This window comes from Polyodon spathula, chromosome 19 (genome assembly GCF_017654505.1).
Source record: "Polyodon spathula isolate WHYD16114869_AA chromosome 19, ASM1765450v1, whole genome shotgun sequence".
NCBI lineage: Eukaryota > Metazoa > Chordata > Actinopteri > Acipenseriformes > Polyodontidae > Polyodon > Polyodon spathula.
In genome coordinates this window covers 20288470-20312482 of record NC_054552.1, presented here as the reverse complement: position 1 = coordinate 20312482, position 24013 = coordinate 20288470, and the positions used below count along the sequence as shown (strand labels likewise).

The 24013-nt window shown below is 37.4% G+C and overlaps 1 protein-coding gene across 4 annotated transcripts; it reads right to left on the bottom strand.

Annotated features, from left to right (window-relative positions):
* Positions 1 to 342: 342 nt before the first annotated feature.
* Positions 343 to 18823, bottom strand: LOC121294481 (ubiquitin-conjugating enzyme E2 Q2). 4 transcript variants are annotated; one of them, XM_041218215.1, is made up of 14 exons: positions 18757 to 18823; positions 18324 to 18561; positions 16734 to 16838; positions 14056 to 14160; positions 11642 to 11698; positions 10911 to 11066; positions 9937 to 10021; positions 9585 to 9645; positions 8551 to 8641; positions 6747 to 6805; positions 6400 to 6448; positions 4661 to 4756; positions 3962 to 4028; positions 343 to 3710 (listed from the first exon to the last, which is right to left on the bottom strand). In XM_041218215.1, exons 2-14 carry the CDS (start codon positions 18480 to 18482, stop codon positions 3679 to 3681), a joined length of 1122 nt encoding a protein of 373 aa, XP_041074149.1. In that variant the 5' UTR covers positions 18483 to 18561; positions 18757 to 18823; the 3' UTR covers positions 343 to 3678. The 4 variants fall into 4 exon arrangements, with proteins under 4 accessions (XP_041074149.1, XP_041074148.1, XP_041074147.1 ...); XM_041218214.1 differs by having other exon boundaries at positions 18658 to 18811; XM_041218213.1 differs by having other exon boundaries at positions 18324 to 18811.
* Between the last annotated feature and the right edge of the window lie 5190 nt (positions 18824 to 24013).

Below are 24013 nucleotides of genomic sequence, written 5' to 3'. Positions count from 1 at the left end.
TTCATGGCTTTCTTGTTGATTAAATACATTTATCAGTTTTTTTTTTTTTTTCTAATGACTGTGCTTAATTTAGAAAGTCCAATGCACACCAATGTTGAGACAAGTTTGGTTGCAAATTAAGAGAAGAAACAATCAGTGAATATAACATGCCCTTTACCAATGACATGATAGCTCAATTTTCTGTCACCTGATCATTTGAATAATACAACAAGGAGAGTTATGGGTGCAGGACTTATTTATGTTTTTAACCATAAGGTAGTGCTAATTAGGGTATGGGAAACCAGTCGTCAATAGAGGTGACAGCAGTAGAGATAAAAGTGCAAAAAGCCACATGAGTCAAAGTATTTCTTAAAATTCTTTATTCATAAACTTGATGCAAGTTTACAAATTACTGTACATGGTCAAAATTACTCTTGCAATGAAAAAATAAAACAAAAACAAACAAAAAAATCAAAAAGCATGCTGACAGTGCATAACTTGATAACCTGCCCACCACAAAATGGCGTCAAAAGAAATCCGCAATTAGAAGTCAGTATTTCAAACACTGCCTTTTAATGGGAGAACTGACCTTTTTATACAACAAGGCCTTGGTTACTGCACTTTGACACTAGATAATGCTTCCATGTAGGTATCCATTCCCTGTGAATAATACTAGCTTGTCAGACAAACAGACTTTAAATACTTACTACAGAACCAGGAAACACCTGACAAGATATTTTCTTAGTCTTTGTTTACCTGTGCAATGTTTTGATAATTCAAAAGGGGAAAAATGACAAATCCTACTTCATTGTCTTCTATAGAGAGAAGTTTAATACCCCGAATTGAAGCCAATGGTGGTGCGAGAAGTTTTAACATCCAGATGCATTTAGTCATTTAGCAGAAGCTTTTATCTGTATTTACAGAGACTAGGGGAGTGGGTAACTGCATCAACTGCTGCTGCTGCAGAGCCACTTGCAATAGGACATTGGTTTTACATCTCATCCGAAGGATGTATGGATCCCATGTGTTAGTTTTATGTTCTTTAGTAGTATTTCAAGTCTGCTGCCATATAGTATTCTAAATATAAATTAAATATACAACCAAGAAGCAAGAAATTAATCAAAACATAAACTTCAATAATTTTAGACAGGATGCACCAAAGCCCTGCCTTGGAATCATATCTTGTAGAAATTACTCCACCCCACTCCCCGATCCACCCAACCCTTCTGTAAAGCATCCCTGCCTGTACCCTCCCAAAAGACTTTGAATCCAAATATGAACAGAACCAAATATAAAAGTAGTTTTAGTAAGCAATCAATAATTCTGTACAGAACTACAACTCCCAACATGCATTTCTGATTCAGAGTCCTGTATAGTTCCAACTACAGGCTGTACTGGGAATCTGGAAATCACACTGGGGATGGACAGGGCATTTTTACAATTACACTTTGATCAATAAGTACTAGACATTTCAGTTATTTGTGAAAAAGAAATGTCCTAAAAGTGTATCAAAAAAAAAAAAAAAAAAAAAAAAAAACAACAACATCGGGAGGCTTTCTCCATAAAGTCCCCTTATGCAGCTGGATGTTTTTCCGAATATACCCGTGTATATAGATCGCTGTACTTAACTGCATCATAAAAAAAAAAAAAAAAGTTATTTTGAGAATGATTTTCAGCCAAGTACAGTTATTTTGACGACATATTGTGTGCGTGGGTCAGGTTATAAATGGGGTTGACTAACGTATGCATGAATATAATGAAGATGAAATTAACAATACAACATAAATCCACTGCTTGGAATTTCACAAAAATAGATTTGTTTACTAGTGTTTAAGGGGATAGTATAGGGGCCATTCTACAGTGGCACTGGCAAAAAATTGAATTACTATTTTTTTTCACAATACGCCACAGCAATCATGAAACAGTGCACGTATGCAGCCTTAAAGAAGTGGGGGGGTTTAAAAGACGCCACATTGAGGGATTACTTTTCACTTTTAAAAATACATTTGTATTAAACTATACATAGGCCCATTTATTGTGGTGCGTCTATCAACACACAAGGGACAACATTTAAATAGCATACATTTTTTAGCTGACCCCCTGGATTCTGGTATATATGCGAAGCGCAACTTCTGATTGCTTGTCAGTGGGGATACTACCAACCACTGAGAAACAAGGGAGATATATGGAGTGTAGAAAAAAAAAGTTATCTTATTAAAACTGACAAAAATAAATGCATGGGAATACTTTCTTGCCACATACTGAATAACTGAGGTATTTCTTCAGAGAACTTAAAGGTGCTACAAATATATTAAAATAGGGTTGACTAGATGGAGTGGCAAGTTAGGTTCCAACAGGAATACACCCAAGGATTAAAAAATAAATAAAAAAACTACTCAAAATATAAAATGTTACAAGCTGCTACTAGTAATTGCTATTCCTTTAGAGTTTGATTAATGAGCAACTTTACATTGCTACATTACTACTGTAGGCAATTATTTATCCGAACTCAGGACTTACAAAGCAGACTAGGAATATAATGCAGATAGAAATTCTATGAAGTATTAGGGTTATTTGTTTAATGATTTTAATTGAAGACTGCTGGTGCAATCTAGGTACAACACCGAAGACAGAAATCTTACTAACCGTGTGAAAACAAGAAAACTATGATGTGCAGAAAGTGTTTTATGGTTTTATTTTTGTCACTTGGAGATAACCTTAATACTTCTTTAAACATTGTGATCTGCTATATGGAAGAAAAAACAAAAGGCTAATAGGTGAATATACCATGCCTCCACATAGTTTGTCTAACAATCATAGTTTAATTACCAATCCTTAATTTAGATGTGATCAAGTGCACCCCTGTTGTATTATGGCTAATATGACACTGGGATTATAACAGAAGCAGGAGACCAATTTTTAGAGTGTCATTACTTTAGAATCTTGTCATAATTTATTTATTACACACAATACAAAATGTGTACAGAATGACCCAATGGCACATTCCGCACAAATTAGGTAACCATAACAGCTCCAATCTCCCTAAAAGTCACTATAATAGTGGATTTGCTTGTAAAAAGTTATTTGATGGTAGTCCTGATTTGTATCAAAATAAGGTTGGCTAGGGAACTTCACACTCCTGATAGCAATGCATTAAGTCAATTGCCACTGTCTAGTGACATTATGTCTTGATGGTATTTAGCTATAATGAAGATTTCAAAAGACAAGCCCACTGTAACCACTGCCTGGAGGGGACCTTTTAAAGATGAAAACCTCCCAGTTTGTGTTGAAGTTTACTTTCTCAACTTCTATCAAACTTGTTTTACCATTTAACCTAGACATTATACTCAAAAGACTACACAAGTATTTTATGAATAAGCTTAAAAAAGAAAAAAACATGAGTAAACCCCACAAACTGCAGTCATTCAAACACTTAGCCCACATAAAAGGGGAGAACAGGCAGGCTCAGCGGTGGCTTCTTTTAGTTCACTTGTCTGCTGAATGACAGAAAGAAAGTGACAAACAATCAGGTCGACCTGGCCTTGCGAGTTTAGGACCGAGAGGTCAGCGAGATTTACCCGTTGTTTATACGGCCACCGAAAGAGTCAACCCAAGAAGGGTCACTCCCAATTAGATACCTTCGGAGTGGGAAAAAAAAAAAAAGTTGACCCTTAGAAACCTGGTCCCAGTGCACTTCTCTTACCCATCCTCTTTTGGGGGAGTATACCAGCCTAAGGAGGAAGACAGATGGGTACTGTTAATTTCTTTTGAAAGATACCTAGTCAAAAAAGGACCGAAGGAAACATTATACTTGCAGCTATAACACTTTGGATTCTGATCAGATCTTGGAGAGTGCAGCTTGGGGCTTGTCGGATTTTCAAACCAACCACAAATTGTTTGTGGGTTAGTTGGGGCTAACATACTTTCTCACTTCATTCCACAGCAACCTATTAAAGAAATATCAAAATACTGAAAAACCTACCATTCTTCTCATGAATCTGCACCAGGGATTTGTATGACTGTTGTGCTCTGGCAAGATTGTACTGGTTCTGTGATAAAGAAAATAAATAAAACAATGAAATATAAAAGTTACTAATCCAATGATTGAGAGAGTGAACCAGTTCATTTTCTTCGGGCGAGTATACCGCTTTCTCAGTTTATCAGAGTGGTCGTCATCCCACCTTTATATTGAAGGTGGTAGGTTTGGTGGTCTAGTAGTTAAAGGGAAGGGCTTGCTACAAAGTGGTTCCCGGTTCAAATCCAAGCTCAGCAGCTGACTCACTGTGTGTTACCCTGAGCAAATCACTTAACCTCCTTGTGCTCCATCCTTCGGATGAGATGTTAAACCGAGGTCCTTTTATAAGTGACTCTGCAGCATCAATTGTTAATGCATAGTTCACCCCCTAGTCTCTGTAAGTTGCTTTGGATACAACCACCTGCAAAATGACCAATTAATTAATAAAAAAACAAACAGTCGATACCAATTGACTTCTGGTTTTCAAATGCAGGAATGTATTCCAAGTGCAAACCAGGGATATGTATCCACTAGTTGCTAGTGCAGGGATCAGCATTTGGGCGATTTGTTTGAGACTTATGCTCTTTCTAGACCTTGAACCCCTAAAAAAGGACCTTACACACATTTCCAATACTACTTACAAGTTAACCAGATAGAGATATTTACCTTATTAGCTCCAAACTGCACTCTGGCTTTTCCTTTAACTAAAGTGGCGTTGATCTGCATGATGACAGACTCTATCGAATAGGCACTGCTCCAGCCCTGAGGGGAGGGGGAGGACAACAAAATTGTAATAATTCCAGTTTTGATCAAGTACTATATAATTTTTAAATATATGTATTCCGTTACCCATCAAAAGTTTACACAGACACATTACTCTTTAGGAATGGCTGGTACTGATCCCAAACAAACTACAGCACAATTTAAAAAAAACAACACAGACCGAGTGACACGGCTGGTATGGTCTAAATTCTAATTCAGGAATGGAAAATAAGACTCCCATTGCATACCAGTTTCACCCATTCCAGGTTTTATTATGTGCTTGATTAGCCTCTGTGTACAGGTAATAAGCTCAGGTGTATCTTAATAAACATTGTAAAACCGATAATGGATCAAACTGCATTGCAACCAAAGTATTATTTCCATTCCTTAAAATAATTCCAAATGTCAGAAAGCAATTTACGATTACAGCTATCAGTAGGACAAATCACTATATCCCTGTCGCCAGGTATTTAATCTCTTGCTGGTCTGATTTGAAATGACCCTAAAATATATGATACTGTTGCAACTTTAAAAACAGGACTGTTACTCCACACAGGTCTTTACTGCTACATACAAATTTCATAACTTCCCTCATTCGAATGCCAATTAAAGAGCAAGTAGCAGAGTTCTGAAATAGTGTTATACATCCCCACATGTTGCTACAATGGTTTAAACATCCTGACAACTTCACACTTAACTGTACAGTCTGCTTCAACACTATTTTAAAAATGTCCGCTCTAGTGCACTGGGGTTTGAGATCTGTCCTCTAAAGCACTGCAGGAAGGGGGGGGGGGGGGGGGGGGGGGGGGCAACAGAAGTGCTCTGGCATTTCTGTCCTGTACCACGTCATGGATCGTTATTACTATGTTATCTGATAGACAATGTGGGCACCACTCCTTACACTATCAGTGCACTAGAGCAGACATTTTGAAAAGAGCTTTGAAACAGACTTCACAGTTAACCCTTTGCAGTCCAGGTATGACATTACAATTTTCCCTTTCCTGTCCGGCATCAAAAAGATGTAAAGCACAGGTCTCTAGTCTTTTTTTCTCTGGAAAAAGCAGAGAAAACCTTTCAATGGCAGAATGAAGCCAGAGGAAAGAAAACAAAAAAAAAAAACATTATCTGATAGCCCCATGAACCACAGATATAACACGGACATAAACAAAGGAGATAGATGCTTCTGCATCCAGCGCTCAAAGAATATCATGTTCATTTGCAGAGCTTTTTGAAATGTTACTGTAATAAAATAGACTTGGATCGCATTGAGGAGTTTGGTGACAAAACGAGTGATTAGGGAGCGGATTTATCAGTATGCACGTCTATAAAGAGGTATGTGAAAAATACAGCAAACAAGCGGTGGGGCTTGGCTAGAGATACAGTACTGATTGTCCTTTTGTGATTCAGTGCCTTTTACAGCGCATGTAAAATAAACAGCGCGTATTAAAATAAATTGGACCCAACACGCTTGACAAGCACTGAATAAATGTACTGCAAAGGGTTAAGTGTAAAAATTTGTCAGGATGTTAACAGCAAAAATATAATTACAGGTACGTTATTTAAATAGTTGTAGCAACACATGGACACGTAATGCTATATTTTTCAGAACCCAGTTACTTACTCTTTAAAATCATACTATTTACCTGTTTTGTAAGGAGTTCCATACATAGGGCTCCGCCACCCAAAACATAGCTGAAATGAGAAAAATCAGAGTCAAAATGAAGTAGCACAAGATTACAACAGAACAGGATCAGAACTTTATGGCAAAATACCTAAAGCTCCCCAAACCTGCTCAACGTGGCAGACGGTAAAGACACCTTGCTCTTGATTAGACTTGATAAACCCATAGTGCATGCATTCCTCATTATTAATTTCATCTGGTTGTTAAAAAGACTATGGTGCAACAGTATTTTGAGCCCAAGTATTAAGAGTATTTAAACTCTGCATTGTATTGATTTTTTTAACACAAATAACCAAATTAAACACTCACCCTCCAGAAAGCACAGGCGACACCACCCGCACAAAAGGAGGATCAAATGGGAAATTATCCTGAAAATCAGAACAAAGTGAGCATAACCAATATATAAATTAGGGATGGGAATTTTAAACATTTAAAACGTATAAACTGTAAAGAAATGGTAAAACGTTTAATATGCTAGACGTATAACCAGTCACATGACAAATGTCAAACACATTTTTTATGCATTCATTTTAAAAATTTATCATCAGTAGTCCATTGCGTATCAGACTGCTCTAGTGCCACAGTAAGGATGGATATTATAAAAAGGAAGAGCTTTGGCAATCGCTATTTGGCAAATAGCTTTTCTAATTGGTGCAACAGGAAGATTGACACTGGGACGGGTTTTATTCTCAGTCAATCTGGCGCTTCATTGGTGCACTGTGTGTGCTTATGCCTGTAGACATGGTATGATATCAATTCCACAGTGGGTTAATAACATTAATGACAAGCGTTTTCTGAGTTTGTTCTATATTTAAAATGGCATCTCTAAAACAAAGGAAGCCACGATTGGAAGTATTCTGAGGAACAGGACGGGAAATCTGTGGTATGTATATAACTATACCAAACAAAACTGTCGTACCACAAACACAAAAAATTCAATGCTTCAGTTTGAAATGAAAACACACAGAATTTTTGTGGATGGAGCTACTGATGGCAATAAAAAGCAAATCCATAACACTTGCCGAACAGATTTGGCCGAACAGGGCTTGATCACGTTATCCACTATGAATAGTGAATACAGCAGTTTTTAAATCAATGTAAGATTATCCCAATACTTTGCCGACCCACAAAACAATAACAGCGAGGCAGGAAAAAACTTAAAGAAAATCATGCTGCAGCTGTTCATACAAAACTTTCAAAAGGGGGAAAAAGTTGCAATTACCAGACTCATGGACCCCATTCCCCAATCTTTGTAAGCTTTGGATCAAACGGCCGTTTATGTTTAGTACAATTTATATTTGTATGCTGGAACTACTGCACTAAAAGGTAAAGGACCCCTGAGACACACTGGAAACATCTCTTTTTACAATGTAATGTAAACTTGCGTGGATACGTGAATTTGAATATGTTATTTAGTAATACTTGACCATATACAATTAACTGCACAAGGTGGCAAACATTATATTAATGCTCAAGTACTCGTCTCGAGCAACAACAGATCTCAAATACCACCGCTACTATCAAAGACTGCAAACAAATCTCTATAAGGCAGACTTAATATCAGCGATTTTGTATTAGCACTGTACAGTTGATGTTCGACTCAATTATTTTTTTTAAACCATATAATTTTGGGCAAAGTCACTTCTAAAAACATAATATCCAAAAATGCGTTCAATATGTACATAGTATATAGTTATATTTTCACTAGCAACTTTAGTTACAACTGTAAATAAACATTTCAATATATACTTTGTGTATGTGTTTTTTTTTATTTTTACTTTGTGGCTTTAAGTCTTTGCGGGGTTAAAATGTTATTTGCCGATTTAGGGTTTATTAGCTTAGAAAATACTAACCAGGGCTGTCAGTATCAGAATGTAATATAAAGAGAGAGTGTGTGTGTGTGTGTATGTAGATATGGTTTAAATGCTGACACTGCAATGCGTTTAAACGTTCATAAAAATGTACCAAAAGTACACCCCTAATATATAAATAACTGCCTGAAATTTCAGAATTTTACATAAAATGCAATCAAGAGGTGAAAGAGAACACCGAATAACTCAAGTTTAGGAGAATATATAGTACACTGCAGTTAAGAAAAAACTACAATACTTACTTTATAAGAAAAATTCAGAAGGATATAATCCATTCCTTCTTTTTCCTTTAAAACCTGCAGGTCGCTATGCAATGGGCTATCTGGATCCACCCTGCACAGGAGACACAGGAAAAACAAAACATTAACACAAATCACCCATGTATGGTGTATTTTAATCCTTTGCGGTCTTATGTCGGACCAGGTCCGACATTACCATTTTCCCTTTCCAGTCTGATACATTCAAAAAAACTGTAAAGCACAGGTCTCTAGTCGTTTTTTTCTCCGGAAAAAGCTGTGAAAACCTTTCAATGGCCGAGTGAAACCAATAGGAGCTGAATGAAACCAAAAAAAAAAAAAAAAAGGGGAGCGTATCTCATAGCACCATCCACTACACAGATAACACGGACATAACAAAGGAGGTAGCTGCTTCTGCATCCAGCGTTCAAAGAATAGCACAGACATTTGCAGAGCGTTTTGAGATGTTATAGTAACAAAATAATGACTTGGATTGCATTATTGAGGAGTTTGGTGATGAAACCAGTGATCAGGAGAGGATTTATCAATATGCAAGTCTATAAGAGGAATGCGAATATATACAGCAAACAAGGGGTGGGGCGTAGATACAGTACTGAGTGTCCTTTTGCGATTTAATGCCTTTTAAACCAGTTTTACTCTGAAAAAAAAAAAAATTTAAAAACAGTGCGTGTGAAAATAAATTGGACCTGACATGCCTGACAAGCACTGAATAAATGGACTGCAAAGGGTTAAATACCCATTTGACAAAGTCTATAAAAGTTTAACACGCCACAAATTGGGGTGTGTTATGAATGGCCTGATGTTAAAACAAGCAGTTATTAGAACTTGAGAAAACTAATACACCTGTGTACCAAATATTAAGACTATACTATACTGTCCACACGCCAGACATTACCTTAGTATGGCAATCATACTGCGTCTGAGATCGCTGTCAAGACACAAGCACCAACACAACACACTTTGAAATATGCCTCATAGTTCATGCACAAACAGCAGTTAGTGTATGGATATGAACTTACGTCCGCAGTTTGACATGCCATTCATAAAGGCTGTCATTAACAAGCTCCACTGAATAGATTCCTGTTAAAAGAAAAACAAAAAATATATCAGAACATTACTTTAAGTTTTAAACATGACAGGAACTCCCTTTTTCCATTCTTTAAAAACAATAAAACAGTTTAGGCAATATGCTCACTGGATGAGTTATAAACCCTGAACACTCTGACAAATCTATGGGTTGTCTAGTTATGACGGCAAGAGGTTTTCATAAAAAGTACACCTGAGTCAGGTCACGAGTTGACTTGTTTTATCATAGCAATAGGCAGGAGTAATCTCACACTGTTCACTCCATGAAAGCTCCCCCTACCTTACCTGTCTTGTAACTCTGTGACCTGTATATCTCCCGGAGTTCTTTCATGAGACGATCTGAAGCCTGTACCGACCCAGATACAGCACCCTAGAAGGTATCAAACAGTACAAATAATTTCATACACCGAAATGACCAGTTTTGAGGGAAACGTTCAATCAAAATTCATTAACCCTGTTAATAAGTTGGATCTTTCTGACCGTTTTCCAGGGATATAAAGACCTCCCTCATCATAAGGCTGCCTTTTATACAATGGTTATAAGCTTTATTTTCTAGGTTCCCGTTTATCCCAGAGTATTAACTTTCTCAGCACAGTTACTTTACAGAAAGGACCAAGAATAACTGAATAGTTTGTTTTTATAGTAAACACTAAATAACATTAGTTTTATTTACTGGCTTGCAGTTTTGTGGAGTGACTTTTCCTTAGACCCACTATACAAGTCAGCAGTGAATTAACTATTGCCATCAAAGGGTAGCACTGTATACTGCAGATGATGCATATCACAATATAGTTGAATGTTCAATCTATTGGGTGGGGGTTGGAATAGATTTTACAGTTTAACAAATGGCAGTACATTTCTCACAGACAAAACACATTAAATTGAACCTTTACAAGAACTACATAAAGTTAAACATTAATTGTCATCTATCTAAATGCATGCATTTATCCTTTTTTAGTAGGGTTTCTCTGAAGCATAACTGCATAATTGAATACAAACTGCATCTGCTAATTCACCCAGCATTTGGAGAATGACCAATTTCAGGTGGTTGACAAATTACAAACAGTTAAAAAAGCATGGTCACACTTCAAATACAACTAGCACATCTTCTCTACAATCATTTGCTAAAAATATTTGAACAGTTTCAGAGTTAAAGCTTACATTGACAGGATTTAAAACAAGTGACTTCTCTTGCCCACAGTGCCACTCACCCACCCCCCTACCCGCTCCCCCAAAATATGTATGAAATGTCACCTTACCGAATGAGCACTTACGTTCAAGTGGTCCTGCCTCTGACTCTTCCGAATCTTCTCTAGGATGGCTAGATTCTCCTTTTCAATTCCATCATCTTCAGACTTCTTCCCATCGACTGGTTCCTCTTCCTTCATCTCATAGTGGTCCAGGTCTTCAATATCCTGCAGGCCCAAACAAAGGACAATAAAGTTAATTTTGATCAAAGAAAACTATTGAAATGTTTAGATTGAGTCAAGGTTTAAGAATGTGTTTAAATTGCTTGTACTGTACTGGCACCAGCCTATGACATAGCTTTTATATTTTATGCTGTTTACACATTAGTATCCACATGGGAAGCAACAGGGACTGATGCAACAAACGCCTTATGAGCTTCTGGCTCAAACAGAACACAAAACCTTCTTGTTCCTTTAATGCTCAATTCCATATAGCCTCCAGATTCTAGGGCAACATTTGGGCATGCCTTTAGATCCCCTTTAACACCATTTAATATTTTAATATGTTGTGCAACAAAGCTATAAAAAAAACAACAAAAAAAAAACAGCTGTAGACAAGAACAGACAGGAAAAAATAAAGATGCAAGGGCTGCTTGCATATCTCACAAGGCAGGGCTCTGAATGAACTGTGGATTGACAGTACATGCTATTCTCTGTGGCATTACACAGTTGTAAAAAAATGTTTTACATTACCCTCATTTGAACCATAAGAGGAGTATTTAAAAAGGCATTAAAGTTCAGACCTCTCCCATTTCTTCTTCCTCCTCTTCTTCTGATGTAACTTCCTCTGTAGTTCCGTTCTGAAAAACAAATGTAAACAGCATATAAATAGGACTTTCAATTATGGTTATGCAGGTCACCAAACGATGGAAAGGGTAGATTCCAGCTTCCACACCAAGATTTGATTTATACATCTTTCATTATTAAACTGTCCATGAACAATCTTATATGCATTAAAATAATATTAATCATCATCATAGACAAAAGCTTTCATGTAATTACATGGGCCTTAACTTCAATGCAATTCATCCATTATTTTATTCCTATCATGTAAATGAAAAACAGAACACATTGAGTGGACTTAAGAGGACTTGAAATAAACAGTTGTTGGGTTCTAGTTCTAGAAAATGTTTTATTAATCTGATTGATTTTAAAACACAGCATACACAAGGAAACATGCCAATAGACAATATTTCCTTGTGTATACTAGATGTTTCCATGTTTCCAGAAACAAGGAAACAAGTTTCCCAGAGTAGATCAGGGTTCTACTTTGAGAAACATTTAAAGAAACATTTTGCCTTTAGCCAATCAGGTGCGACTCTGCAAGCACGAGTCATCGGTCGTGTGACTAAGCAAAATGGTGACTTCTATAGAAGATGACATGATTTCGAATGCTGCTACAGTAAATGGTTTTATTGATATGTACACTGATGCATTGGTGTGTCGTTTTGGGATATTTATAGTCCTACAAACTTCAACAGTTCCTCAAGTGTCTGGATCCATACAAACAATTGTGAGAACATAAGAGTAGCTCACTTAAAAGACTACGGTCCACTACTCTCTCCTCATGATTTACATTTCACATGACTAGTCCTGTGCTTCCCCTTCTTTTACAAAGTTGTAGTGCAATAAGTGCAGTACCACTCAGTACAATAAGGCTTTCCTCCAATTTCAGAGCATGCAGCAGGAATGATCACTTACTGCTTGAAAATGTTTCCCCAACAATGTTTCCTGACAATTTTTAAGGAAACATGTTTCCTCATGTATGCAGGGCTTAACCAGTTTGAAAAATCCAGAATGATTTCATAGTCTTATAAGTCAAATTTCAATGTGCAGCAGTCTCTGTTGATCCAAAACCAGCTGGGAACAGATCCTGTTCAGAGAACAGAATGTAAGTTTTAAACACTTGATAATATTGAAGTTTGCTTGCTACAGCTGTAATCAGCAAGCATTTCACTCTGCTAGAATGGTTTGGACTATATGTCTTGTCACTATCAGAATTCTACTGACTTTCTATCTGTACCTGTTTATGATTATATGCTAGAACTTACTGTTTAAAACAAGCAAATGCTAACCAACAAACCGCTAACTGATATCTAACCATGCTTTTGTATTCCCTCTAGACATGGCTAGTAACTTCTGGCATTATGATTCTGCTGTAGCCCAGAACATTACAAGTACAACAATCTTCTAATCAGTGAGCCAGGATGCACTGGGGGGGGGGGGGGGGGGGGAGAAAATCACCCTCTCCTGCTTTTTCTATTAAAAGCTGCAAGTTAAGGTAGTTTACCCTTTTTGAATGCAGACTTCAGTCAAATTTGACACCCAGTCATATGCAGTTGAAGAAGTTTGTTTTAAAGATGTGTTATAATACAGAACTCCGGAGATAACGTTTGACATTTTAACTATTTTCCAGTTTATTTTAAATTGACAACCTCAAATCTGCAGCCCAGCACCTTAAGCTTGAGAAGTGCAACATGAGCAGCTACAAGACTCCCTCACAGATGCTGGTTTGGATGCTTTGAATCATGTATTTGAAACACTAGTAGTCTTATCTTCAGTCATGTGGTACAAGAGAGTCCTTCAATAAATCCATACAAAACATATCACCAAAATTGCTAGATTTCTTTTTCTAGCAAACGGTGCAGTACAAAATGACCAACAAACCTATGCCTGCACACAGAGGGCCCTCACAATCAAGTACAAATGAAAGATAAAAATCAAGAAATTATATTATAGCAATTCAAAATGTTTACGTATACTACAAGTGTATGATACGTTTGGTCCACCTAGTAGTGTGACTGACTGAAACAATCAGCATCCTCATTTTTTGAATGAGGAACTTAGATCAGCCAATAATTTCCCCAACAAATAAGTGGTAAATCAATAGTTTTGGGAAAACTATCAATCTAAAATATTTCCAGGCTGGTCTTGCTTTAACGCATTCAGTTTTTAAACCAAACTGGAATTCCAATCTAAGACAGGGAGACTTCAGAAAAACGTAACAATTTTACAACAATACCATTAATACATTTAACCTTTCCTTTCATTACAGAGGAAGGAAACCCAAAAGCTACTGAAGCCAGACCCAGAAGGTTACTAGTTCTGTAACCTTGCACACCTGACTGAGCCTGAGTTTCTGGATGCCTGTACTTACCTGTCCAGCTGGTAATGGCTGATCAAGCATTTCCACATCAGGGTGTTGGGGAAGGTTGTATAACCTGCACAGGTCACAGATCAGGCGCTTCAGCTGTTGCAGGAGCTATGGAGACAATCAGATCAGCAATGGTATTAGCTGAATGTTGTGCTGTATGATTTTTTGCAGCACACACCATTTTAACCTGTTAAAGTCCCAGCCCCACCACAGGCAATTTCTGCCTGGAGGGCTATGGCCTTAAATAGAATCACATTATCTTCCAAAGTATACACAGCACAGGCATGGTTTAGGGCTTGAATTCATGGGGCTTGGGCATCAAGACTAAAACCTCAGATTTACTCATCTGAGTCTTACTCAGTACCACACTAGAGGGAGATATTAAAAAATATATAAAACATATAAAAACAACAAATGCTTTTCATTTGTTTATATTCTACAATCATTTTTTCAACTTATAGCACATGAAGAGTCTGATTTTTTCCACTACTACTCTGGGTAAAAATTTTAAACTGAACAAAGGGATCAAATTCTACATGAGTTTTTACAAACCTAGGCCCAAGGGTCCCCAAACCTCTCCAAAAATGAATATTGTTTAAATCTTTATGGCCAGTCATGCACCAGTTTCTTGAGCAAGTTCTAAAAGGGATGTTACCTTCTGGCACCAATATTTCATTCTAAAGGTGGCCTTTCTGGAGAGCTTTGGGGTACCCGAAACGTATCCATGATGAGTATGCATGACAAATACTCTCAATTCCAATGCCACAACTGTCAGGCACATTTGCTCTCACATAACTGTGTTTGTGAAGGAGAATGTTGCTACTGACTTTTTTGTAACTTGAATTTGCAGTACCTGACTTTTTTTTTTTTTAACTCACTTGCTTGAAAGTATGTAAATGTCAAGAAACAAAACAATAAGATTTTTTAATAAAATAAACTGTTTACTTCAAATATTTTCCTTTTCAAACACTGAATAAAACTGAACAAAAACCTAACACAAACTGTACAAAATGAAGAAATGAACTATTTACATCCCTAAAGTGCTCAATGTAGTAATAATAATAATAATAATAATAATAATAATAATAATAATAATAATAATAATAATGTGGATCCATTATATTTACAGATCCTGAAGAGGATCCAATCCATCTTCAAATGCTGCTTCAGACATTGAATCAGCGCTCTCCAACCCAAAAAGCTGATCATTTTCAACATCACTTCTGCTCCTATCCATCTCCTCCAAAACTTCTAAAAGACTGAATCGACATTTTTTGGGATGTTTTGGAACACTGCTTGACATTTCATTCGATTTGCAAATTTTACAATTTGAAAAATGATCAGAAAATGGTAAGAAACCTTGATCCACAGTGCATAACGCTGCATTCTTCTTGTAATACGGGTCGTTGTTTACGTGTGCACATCAATTACTCTTCAATGGATTAGGCTACAAACAAAGTCAAGATACGATTGGACAGCCTGTGACCTCCCCTACAATGTAATCAGGAAGATTTCACCATCAACAGATAGTTGTAAGGCCAGAGCAGCCAAACACATAGTTAGTTGATCAGAGTTGTACTAGACACATTGCGAAGGAGATATCTCAGTGGTGAAATGGCGAATTTGGAAAATTCCTTCGCTGTTTGACGGTGGGAAAACAATGTTATTTTACCGCTTTTTTTGCTCTTTTACTTCTGAAATAATATTATAGATGACTTATGATATGTAATGTGTAATTGCAGTACCATGTTCCGGGACAAGGTGACGTAATAGGTTAATTATATAGCTGTGAACTCTAAAGGGTAATAGCCTATTACTGTATTCCTTTAAAAGCTAAGAAGCACTTTTTAAACCAATTTTTTCTTCTCAAAAATGGCCTGTATCTTAAATTCGAGTATAGTGATGTGTATTAAAAATTGCCAAGACGTGACTTTGAGTACACAAAACAGGAATGTGACTGACTGCCTGAGAAAAAACAAACAAAAACATTACTGTCTGATCTTGACTCATCCATGACATACAGGCAGTCATTTTCAAAGAAGCATCATTAACTTCCTGAGGAATTCAAAGAGAAGCTTTCACAATTTCAGCGTTTCGTTATTAGGCTCAGTTCCAGCAAACAGGACCAGCTTAGACAGATGGGAAATGCTTATCTGACCCCCGTATTTTTCAACATGCCAAGCAATACCACAGTTCACAAAAAGGAAGACAACCAGGTGCAAGTAACCACGACTGGAAATGATAAGTAGCACATAACTGTAAATGCTTGGTGAAAAGGCTCATTTTCTTATATGCGTAAGTGAGGTTGTATCTTTGTAAATGCATCTTTCTTTGATGTTCGTTTTCCCTCAAATTGTGGGTGGGAAATTTGGGCTGCAAGATTTGAAGGAATAAGGTACATTACTCCATTGATTCAAGATATCTCTTCAGAAAAGTATATTTTGTTAGGTTCAAAATGTCTTTTTTTTAAAACACTGAAAATCTACAATTTTTTTCTCCAGCAACCCTTAATCCAACAATACTAGAATATTATTGAGAAATTTTAGAAAGCCACCAATCTTTGCTATTGTGTCATGTCAACACCAACTATATAACTAATTTCAGTGTTGTTGTAGTTTTGTTTGTGTATACCTTTTAATTGAATAACCAGCATATACACACAAAATCAAGTAACAGCTTACCAGAGTGGTTCCCTTCCTCACATCCTCCAGGCGCTCCAGCACAGCCGCTAAGCTTGGGTCATCGGAGTCCACAAACCATATTGGAGGGGTAGAGGGGTATGATTCCTGTCACAGAGCAAGACTTCAGTTACAAACAATAGTACAAATCATAACTAGCTCAGAAACTGAATTATTGTAAGATCTCTCTCCTAGTGGATTGTTGTGATCTACTTGCCATACTGCCTGCTTAAATTGTTGACCTATTTAAATTTAGAAAGTGAAAGCACAACACATATGAAGAAATGTTATTACAGGCCTTACGTTTTTTTGGTAAATATGCATATTAGCAACTCATGTATGCTAGACACTGAAAACAGAACACAGACCAGATGACTTCTCCAGAACCTAGGGAACAGATGTTGTACATGAGAACCCTGATACACAAAAAAGTTTAAGCTTTAAGTATTTAAACAATACAGTAAATTATTCTTATCAGTTCAGTAAAAAAAAACTTGCATGGATGTAAAATCCCTGCACCTCATTGTCCCTAGGAAATAGACTTTAATAACCTATTAAACTCAGTTCTGTACTTAATAAAAATCAGGTACAGTATTTTGTCACCAGCTTCTATACAAAGTTTTAATTTAAAAGAAGCCTAAAATAAAAAGGAGAAAATCCGTATCAACCGGGACATCGTCCTTTCAAGTGGTGGCCAAACCTCCATCAGCAAAAGCACTGTTTGTTATGATCTCTGTGAAGCAATCTACAAAATACGGCTATCAAAAGTGTTTTTGATTAGGTCTATGACCAAACACAGTGAAACCTATTTGTTATAAGCCTAATAATGTGTGTTCACAGTTACAATTTTACATATACATCAGTTCCCGTTTTGTTAAAGCACTAATCCTTTTTCCAGGAAACATTTTAGAGGGCCTAATTGATTTAATTGTAATTACTAATCTCAATATTCTCCCTGAAATCACTTATGTAACAAAAATAGTTACAAAGCACTGTAACAACTAATCTGGTAGTAGTTACATATAAATGGGTGTCGACTCATATGTCTATTTATGATTAGCTATCAGATCCGACAGCTAATCCAGGAACTACGTACATACAAAAACATCGTCAGTGGCTTTGATGTTATTAGGTTGTTAAACTGATAACACTACAAAAATGAACATTTGTATATATATATATATATATATATATATATATATATATATATATATATATATATACACACACATACATATATATATATATATATATATATATATATATATATATATATATATAAAAATCATAAATGTTGTTTACACCAACATACGCATACATGTCGTGTTATAGACTAAAAACCTAAACAGCTGACTTCTCTTCCGGTCCCTAATGCGATCTTAATAAAACATACGATCGTGTTTTTTGTTTTATTTTTATTTTTTTCAACCGTGATTATATCGAGTTTCCCAATCTTATATATGCAATTATGTACGTGGATCAGTGTATTTCTGCCTGTGTTGGTCTGTCTGCCTAATGCGTGTTTGGGTTTGCTCGGCCCCAGCTCGTCGTAACTCCACCGGGCCCGCTGGTTTGCTTGTCTGATTCCCTTACCGTGATGTTGCAGTGTATCACTAGCAGCTTTTCCCCAGTCACATTGAACTGGCAACTCAGCTCATCTGGTTTCCAGTCAATAATTCGGAACCGCTCGTGATTTGGGTCAAAAATGGACTCGAGAAACTTAAGCTCGGCCTTCAGCCCCGACACCGACATCTTCCACTCATCTCTGGCCGGGCCACGGGGGGGAGAACTCGGGACCGACGGCGGCCAAGCAGCGAGTCTCAGCTAGTGGCTGACAACAACAAAGAAAAAAAATACGCCTTTTCACAATGCTTTCTGAACCTTAACACTGTAAATATAATGTCCTTTACTCGTTTTCTCACGTTACCTTTTTTCTATACTTGTCTGCTGTACTCTAGTCTCGAATTATTTGCATTTATAATAAAAATTCCGCAGAAATATATTCAACACGAGCACACTAACTCACAATTCCCAGCGCTCAACGGCGGCTGCTACTGGGGTTTAAAGATGGCGTCAGACAAGCCCGCAGAATCCCAACAGCCTTTGCGCGATCAGTGAAAAGAGAGGGGATGCGTGTGGGTCTGGAAAAAGACGAAAGCTCCGGCTTCTTCAGTTTTTACAGTTTCTCACTGTCGCTATTATGGTTTATGTTTCTGGACATGTGCACAGGGAAACAAAACAATTTTACACATTAATATAATTCAGTATTCACATTTTGAAAAAGAACAATGTTTTTGAGGGCAAGTGAGACCCTTTAAACCTACTATTGTACAGCTTTACTAAAATGAAGAAGCACTGAAATTATGAATAGAAGTTGATCATGTCAGTAATAAGACCAGCAGATAAAGGCTCAGGAATGATAATAATGAACACAGTTGTTTATATAAATACATGTGAATAAGTAAAAACGAATAACATTTATAATATAATACAATAAAGGAGAGTTTTAGCAGATAGATTGGATACAAATGTATTTATATCAAAAGAATAAAATTGCATGCTCCCACAAAATTCAAGAAGAGGTTTGGTTCGATGTAATTCAGTCAATGCGAATGATTATTAGCACAACTGATAACCCAAAATACAAGATTGCAGAAATAGCTAAAAAGCGGCTGCAGCCACCTGCTGAAGTTTACCTAGCTATGTTAAAAAGGGTTAGTAGAATAAAGATTAAACTTCCAGAGAGTACTATTTTATTTTGCATGGATGTAAAATCACTTTTTCCCAGTGTCCCTAGGAAATAAACATTAGAATAATGTAAAAGAAACAATGTTATTGAGTAAACTGGACAATAAACCTTTAGATTACATATAATATGTGGATGACACATTTAGAATATGGACACATGGAAAAGAATCTCTTTTACAGTTCCACAAATGAGCAAATAATATCCACAGACGAAATCAGAAAATTGAATTCTTAGATACCTTTAAAGTTTAAACTTCATCAATAATCTATTAAAACAGATCTTTACTTGAAACCTACTGATATGCATCAGTACCTACATATGTCATCTACACATCCTATCCATACTAAAAGAGCCATTTCTAAAGGACTGGGTGTAAGGATAAAATAATCTGTTCTGATAAGAATGACTATAAAAAAAAAAAAAAACAGAGAAAGTAATTAAAATAAATATTTTAAAAAGTTGATATAAAGAACAGTTTATTGAGAAAGAATTACGTAAGTTGACAAACTCAATAGAAATAATAAAAGAGAAAATAAGGTTAAAAGCATACCATTAATAATCACATATTCTAAATTATAACCCAACATTTAAAAAATAGTTTTGAAGCATTTATGTATATGTCATATTTCAGAAAAAATGAGAAAAGTATTTCCAAATGCAGCAGTAGTGGCAGTTAAAAGGGATGCAAATGTAGCTGACATCTTAGTCCACAGTAAATATAAGTGGATCATAGACACAATTATGGACATTAAAACCTGTCAGAGCACATGTGAAGTATGTGCTCTTACTGGTTTTAATGGCCTTTACAAATATACAAAACTTTTGACAGTGCTGCGGTGCGAGCAAGCATCCAAATTCAAGACCAACAAACAATATGCAGGGCCCTTTGAGACGCAGGCCCTATGTGGTCGCATAGGCTGCATAGGCCTAAGGCCAGCCCTGACCAACAGTGCTGTAATATGAATCTATGAGATGTCCTAACATAACAGTCTGTTGTGTGGAATTACAGATGTTCACTGGCATAACAGACTGTTGTGTGGAATTGCAGATGTTCAATGGCATAACAGTCTGTTGTGTGGAATTGCAGATGTTCAATGACATAACAATCTGTGGCTGCTAGTGTTGAGCCAGCACTCATATTCATAGTATTAAATAGGATCAATACCCATCCAAGTAAAGCCTATGGGAATGTGACTGGAGCCTTAATAAGGCAATTGTTTAATGAGTAGTTAAGGCTCCAGCCACAGTATAAAATACCCACTCTGGGCTCAGACAGATGGAGATTTGTAAGACGTAAGAAGAATAAAAGTGAATGCTGCCAGCCAGCGAACAAGGTACTCGTGTGCTTAAAATAAGGATAATTGTTAGTATTTTACATTGTCCAAAGTGCCCTGTTCTTTGTTGTGTGTGTTTTGTTTTGTTTAAACTGTTTATTTGTTAATTATTAAATATGAGCACTACAGCGTCGTTCTGCCAGTACAACATGTGTTTTTGTTTCATTTCCTGGTCTGACGTCAGCACCCACACACCACTCAAGCCATCCTTTCACAATAACGTAATGTTTATGTTAGAATAGCATGCTCATTCCAAGAGGTTCCAAATTTCCTAGTGAGCAGCATTTGTTCCACAGCACTGATTGATCTCTCAGATGGTCACGTCTTCAGCAGTGTGATTATCATTGGTGACATGAATGTTTTCAGCTCTTAGACAGTTGCAGAGTTTGTTACTTATAAAATGTTATAGCTAACTCGAAATATGCAACATGAAATATGTTAAGAGCTGAAAACAATTAAAAATTTCTAATTAAGCAAATTATCAGTTTAAATAAGGGTCTAGTTAAGGAGCCATTGCTGCCGTGTCCAACGCCAGAGGAAGAGGTCCCACCACAGGTGGGAGAGCCGCACCAGTCCCTTGCAAGTGAGGGAGAGCCACACCAGTCCCCTGCAAGTGAAGGAGAGCCACACCAGTCCCCTGCAAGTGAGGGAGAGCCGCACCAGTCCCCTGTAACAAGGGTAGACTACACGCTGCTCCCACCTCCGCCCCCAGGAGACTACACGCCGCTCCCACCTCTGCCGCCAGGAGATTACATGCTGCTCCCAGGCCTCTTTTACAAGGGGCCCATACAGATAAGGATTGTAGTAACCATATACTGTACATGACACAGTAAACATTTTTGTACCTGAAATGTTAGAGAGAAAATTACTTTTGCAAAAATGAAACCTAAAGAGGTTTACAGGAGAGTTTTTTTCCTGGGAGTTGTCTGGGAGAAAAAAAGGGAGAGTTCTGGGAGGCCTGTGTTCAGGTAGTAGTAAATTTGATTATTTCAATTAGTAGTAATGCAATGTGTTTATTTAGTATTTATTTTAGCTCTGCATAATTGTGACTGCAAGAGCTTAACATAAGACTTAAACAAACCCTACCTTGGTTTAACAAATTCTATTGTATTTTTGGTTAGCCGTGTCTGAAATTTACAACACACTTAAAGGGTACATAAGGATCTTTTTATTTTATTGTGTTACATGTGTTACACTTTTTAAAACTTTTAAATTGTATTCCCTGCCTCAAGATGGCTTCACGTTTACCCGCATGGACCTCTCAGAACTGCATTTCCCATCATCCTCCTGCTCACTAGTAAATCCATCTCAGTTACATATGTGAGAAGGATTATAATGGGAAATGTAGTTCTGAGAGGTCCATGTGGGTATAACTGAAGCCATCTTGAGGCAGGAAATGCAATTTAAAAGTTTAAAAAAGTGGTCAAAATGTAAAATTATTAAAACAATACACATACCTGATGTAAACAATTGTAGCAACACACGGGAACATGTAACACAATACAATAAAAAAAAGTCCTTATGTACCGTTTAAGCATGTGCACAGATAAACATGCTTTGTGAATATGGCCCTGTAAGTTTTAAATATAACACTGAATGACTTTATATAAAAAGAGAAAATGTTCTAATAGTCCTAATACTGTTAAGATATTCATGCAGGCTTGACAAAACAGAAAATAATATTGAAAGATTAAACCAAGTTCAATTTCCCAGTCTTTCAGTTCTAACAAGGTCACACTACTTTGCAGTCTCTCAGCTCTAACCACTAGGCCACACTACTTCCCCATCTCTGAGCTGTAACCATTGGGCCACACTACTTCCCAGTCTCTCAACTCTAAACTCCAGGTTACACTACTTCCCAGCCTCTCAGCTCTAACCACTAGGCCATACTACTTCGCAGTCTCTCAGCTCAGATAACAAAGCCACATTACCTCCTAGCCTCTCAGCACTAACCATAATGCTTGTGTTTTTATTAAGTAATTCATTCTGGTTTTGCTCCAGAAGATGGCAGTACATACACAATTTTGTGTCATTTCTGAGTCATTTCTGTAACTGACAAACAGCAAGCTAGATATCTAAATATGTTCAAAAAAAGGTGCAGATTTGACTTGACTTCTATATGGTTAATCCATTTGGTCTACTGCTCTATGTGTATATGTGTATCCTTTAAAAGAAACTATTATCCACAAAGCCACACAAAATCTACTTTTGAGCTCTATTATATGAAAAGGTTTCCTTAAAATAAAGTGTAAACTCTGTTGAGCTGTACATGAACCAGATTCAAAGTTTGACCCTGTATCAGGGGGAGATCTGTGCTGACTCTGCTGGTGTGTTCACAGTGCTGCAGGAAGAGGGCGGCAGTCGTCCAACAACTGCCTGTGAGTCATGGCAGTGACAAGGGGAGGTGGGAAAGTGGGTGTATGGACTTTCCCCCTCTCTGAATGGCTGAGAGGCGAGTCTTGGGGAGATTGTCAGCCCTATAAGTTAATGCTCTGCTGTTTCCTCAGGTCAGCCCATTTAGACGCGCGGAGTGTGCGGAAGCTCTGGTCCAGGACCGAGAATCAGCCGTGAGAAAAAGAGACAGAGTTTCACAGCGAGACAGTGAGAGCGGGGAACCCTTGGGCAGACCCCGGAGTATTGTAACAGAGCAGGCTAGTTAGCCCACAGCGTAGGTTGGTGATCCGGGACGCACGGGTAGCGGCGACCGGGATATAGCTATCAAGTGCAGCACCTTTACTTTGTAGTTCTGTTACTGTTTTATTTTCCCTGTTTCTTTGTACCTTCTGTTTTGAATTATTGTTTCAAAGCACCTGCAAGTGCGTCGGTATTGTGTACCATTGCTTGGTATTCCTGCAGTTCTGTTTACCATCGTTGGTAAGCAGACCACGGACCAAAAGCGCCCTCTAAAGCACCCCAAAATAAAACTGGGCACCTGTGCCGTGTTGCCAAAAACACCTGTCTGTCTCCTGTGTCAGTGAATTACCCACCACCCTTCCACACGTGGTGTCAGAGGGGGATTCACTGGCATTGCCCCAAGCAGTGCATCCACAGAAGGAGCAGACGAGCAATGGATGCTACCCAGTTTGCGGCGATGATGGACCTCCTGCGCCAGACGCTCACCGCGACAGTACAGGGGGCGGCTAGACCAGCAGCTCCAGACCCCCAGTTACAACGCCCCACAGAAATGACTGCCGGGTGGG